At 36.8% G+C, this 3,502-nt stretch overlaps 1 protein-coding gene across 1 annotated transcript; it reads right to left on the bottom strand.

Annotated features, from left to right (window-relative positions):
- Positions 1–1,631: 1,631 nt before the first annotated feature.
- Positions 1,632–3,025, bottom strand: LOC110764753 (zinc finger protein ZAT9-like). The gene has a single exon (XM_021967773.2). It carries the CDS (start codon positions 2,823–2,825, stop codon positions 1,866–1,868), a length of 960 nt encoding a protein of 319 aa, XP_021823465.1. The 5' UTR covers positions 2,826–3,025; the 3' UTR covers positions 1,632–1,865.
- Positions 3,026–3,502: the final 477 nt, after the last annotated feature.

The following is a 3,502-nucleotide window of genomic DNA, read 5'->3' on the forward strand; positions in this document are numbered from 1 at the left end:
GATATGACACTTCAATTTTGGTTATTATTAACTTGACGTTCTTGCAAAATTAATAATTAATGGTTACTACTAGGACACCTCTCTACTCTATCTTCAATTTTGGATCTCCGTCTTGATAAGTTTTTCAATTTTTTTTTCTTTTCAATTTTTGGATCCGCAATAAACACTCACAAAATACAATATACAAATATAATACTATAAAATTTAAAATGAAAAATGAAAAAAGGACGAGATTGTGCTGAAATTAACTAACCCCTGCAAATATATATATGCATGAAATTGTTCAAGTGTGTCGACTTCTACACTATGAGAGAGAGAGACCAACAATATTTATTGCCAATTGACAAGCTTCCAAATAACATCCGTGTGTTAGGTTAGTTTAATAAAAATAGTGTGTTCGTCCGCTTGCACCTGTGTTCAATCACCTCCTACATATAGTTTAGCAATTGTTGAAAACGAGTTTAACGACTTAGCAATTGAAGTAAAAGTACGCTATTGGCAATTCTACTCTATCCATCCACTCTCTTGTAATTTTTAATCCATAAGCACCATGGATAAAAAGTCAAAGTTGTGTGTTAAAATGTTAGTGGATGAAACGTTTTGGTAATCTTAACTTGACAACCAACAAACCCTATACGAGCATCAGCAATATTAGCGACAAAACACGATTTTAAGACAAAAAGAAGGTGCGATGCGATCCCGAAGGAACTAAAACTCACCAGTTTGATTATATAAGAAGATAAAAAACAATATTAATCTTACAAATATCCAAGTTTTCGAATTAAACGACTAGATAAATGCAGATTTGGGTTTAAATAAATGGGTTTATCCAAATTAATTCAGCCAAAATCAATCAAGCAGATATGCACTTATCCCCAAAAGTTTAAAATCTAGTATCATGAGTATAATTCGAAAGATTTTCTCTTTATTTCTTGGAAATCAGTTTTTTTATATTCTTCTTCTTTTGATCAAAGTTCTTGGAAAAGAGTTTTGAAGGGATTGAATTCGAGGGAGGAAGAGTCCACTTGGGAAAACACGTGGGCTATGTATGGGTAGGTTGGAGGTCTTGGCTTGGCTGAAGACTATATTGGCATCACATATTAATTGCAAAATATTTATCTAATTAATGGCATTATGTGACTGGTTATGTCATGCTTGACTATGCATGGCTTCACCACACTGCTATTAGTAGAGAGAACCCAGAAGATAAGAAGGAAGAGAGCTGGCTGCTCTGCTGGGCTCTCTCTCTCTTGACTTCTTCACCAACTGTGCAAACTAAAAAGGAGGAGATGACAGGTAGAAGCTAATCTTTATATCCAAACAAAAGAAAAAGACACAAAATTCGAAAAAAAAACTTGATGAACTTTCTCTCTCCAAACCTCTATTTTGTCCTTGTATATTTCACCTTCTTTTCTTGTCAGGAAAATGAGGAAAACAGTTCTGATTAGCTAAAAACCACTGGGTGGATGCAGGGAGCAAAAACAAGGGCAGCTTCATTGTAAATCATTAATTTATACATGACAGTGCAAACAGAGCAAATTAACCTTTTTAAAGAAGATTAATTGAATGTGAAGCACAAAAGTTACTGCCTTATCTCCACTACCTAATCAGGCAGGGAAGAGGTCTGAGAAGGAAATTGTAAAGTCATGGAGTGAGATAATCCATTTCATGCAGAAGCACCAAGCTAAAAAATAATATAATAAGCATAAGAAATTAAGCCAAAAAAAAACCTATTAGAATCTCCCACAGAAAATTCACTGTATACCCATTCTCAGATGGGAAATGAGAAATTTCTAGTTCATCTGTATCTACAAAAAAAAAAACCATTTTTGAAATGAAAACTTTTACCCCTAATTTCTAGTTCATCAATCAGAAACTGTTGAAAACTCAACCTGGCTAAGCTCTCCATCTTCCTCCTCTGGTGCTGGAAGATTGAGATCTATCACCAAATTGTCTACAAAATTAGTAGAAGATGATGACACATTCCTAGCATTGTGAGTCAAATTGTTGTAATAGTGAACTTTCTTGTGCCCACCAAGTGCTTGACCAGAATCAAACTGTTTGAAACAAAATGAACACTCAAATGTCCTCTGCTGATCAACAACCAAATTACCACTATTGCCATTGTTACCAATGACATCTTCTTCTTCTTCTTCAAAATCATCATCATCATCATCTTCAACATCAAACACTTGGGTCTTGATTATTTTCTTGTGACTTGCTCTGTGGCCCCCAAGTGCCTGATAAGATCGAAACGCTTTGTTACAAGTCTCACACTTGTACTTCCCCTGAGTCAGGGCTCCGGTTTGAGCCCGAAAAGCCGACTCGTCCTCGTCCTCATCCTCATCCTCATCTACAGATTCATCTACTTCTTTCTTTAGTTTAGCTTTTTCCCATTTTCCCCATTTATCCATTGAAAGCATTATGAGACACCTGGCAACATCTTCAGTTGAAAAAGCATCAGAAACAGAACTCACCTGCTCTGCCTCAAGAGCCGCCTCAGCCGCTTTCCCAATCACTTTACGGCGCCGTTTGGATCTTCTCCGAGTTGGGTTCCTCGGGTGTGACTCGGTGTCGCTATCGCCGTCATGGATGGCTGAATCCAGAGATGGAGAAGAATGCATGGCCCTGTTTGTTGATGAAAGTGGAGGCGATAACTCGGGCGAGTTGCTGAGTTGTTGTTGTTGTTGCTGCTGCTGCGACTGCGGCGACTGCGGCTTTGCAGGGAGAGGAAGCTTGGCCAGATGAGATCTCATGTGACCACCCATGGCTTTGCCATTGGCGAATCTCTTGTTGCAGATCTTGCAGATTCTATGCTTTTCCATGGAGGAGGATGAAGAAGCACAAGAAGATCTCTGTTTTTGCTCTGTTTTCTCTTCTTCCTCTCTTGGTGTTTGGTTTTTGTGAAGAAGAGAAAGAGAGAGTACGAAACTTAATAGGTCACCAGAAATGAGTAGGTGACAAGCATTTCTATCGCAAAAAGAACAAAACCAGAAAGGTCAGAGTGGATATGGGAAATTTTAAGGTGTCCTTCGGAGGCTGTGGCCAAATGGTGCATGATATATGGCTTTATATTTTCATATGATGCCATTATGATCATATCTGACTTAATAAAGTATAAAATTCAAATGCACTCCAAAATAAAATTAAAGTTTTTGTTTTTTAATTTTTCTTTTTAAAATCATACTAATTTGCCACAAAATCCCTTCTCCAAATTCTCTCTATTATTACTAGTTCAAATCAATCAATAAATTACCCTAAATATGAGTTTAGCTGACTGGTCACCACTCATAATTAAAATCAAAACAACATTCCTAAATAGGAGGATATACTTTATAGATTCATATACGTGGTCATCTCTTAGTGCATCCAAGTTTTATGCATCAATCACAGCTCGCCTCCTGTATCCACGTCGACTATTAGGTGACATGTCGTTTATATCCATCTTTTTCTTTTCATATGGTATTGCATCATTTAGCTCAAATTTATTCATATTTTTCAA

The sequence above is a fragment of the Prunus avium genome, chromosome 2 (assembly GCF_965620075.1).
Source record: "Prunus avium chromosome 2, drPruAviu1.hap1.1, whole genome shotgun sequence".
Taxonomy (NCBI): domain Eukaryota; kingdom Viridiplantae; phylum Streptophyta; class Magnoliopsida; order Rosales; family Rosaceae; genus Prunus; species Prunus avium.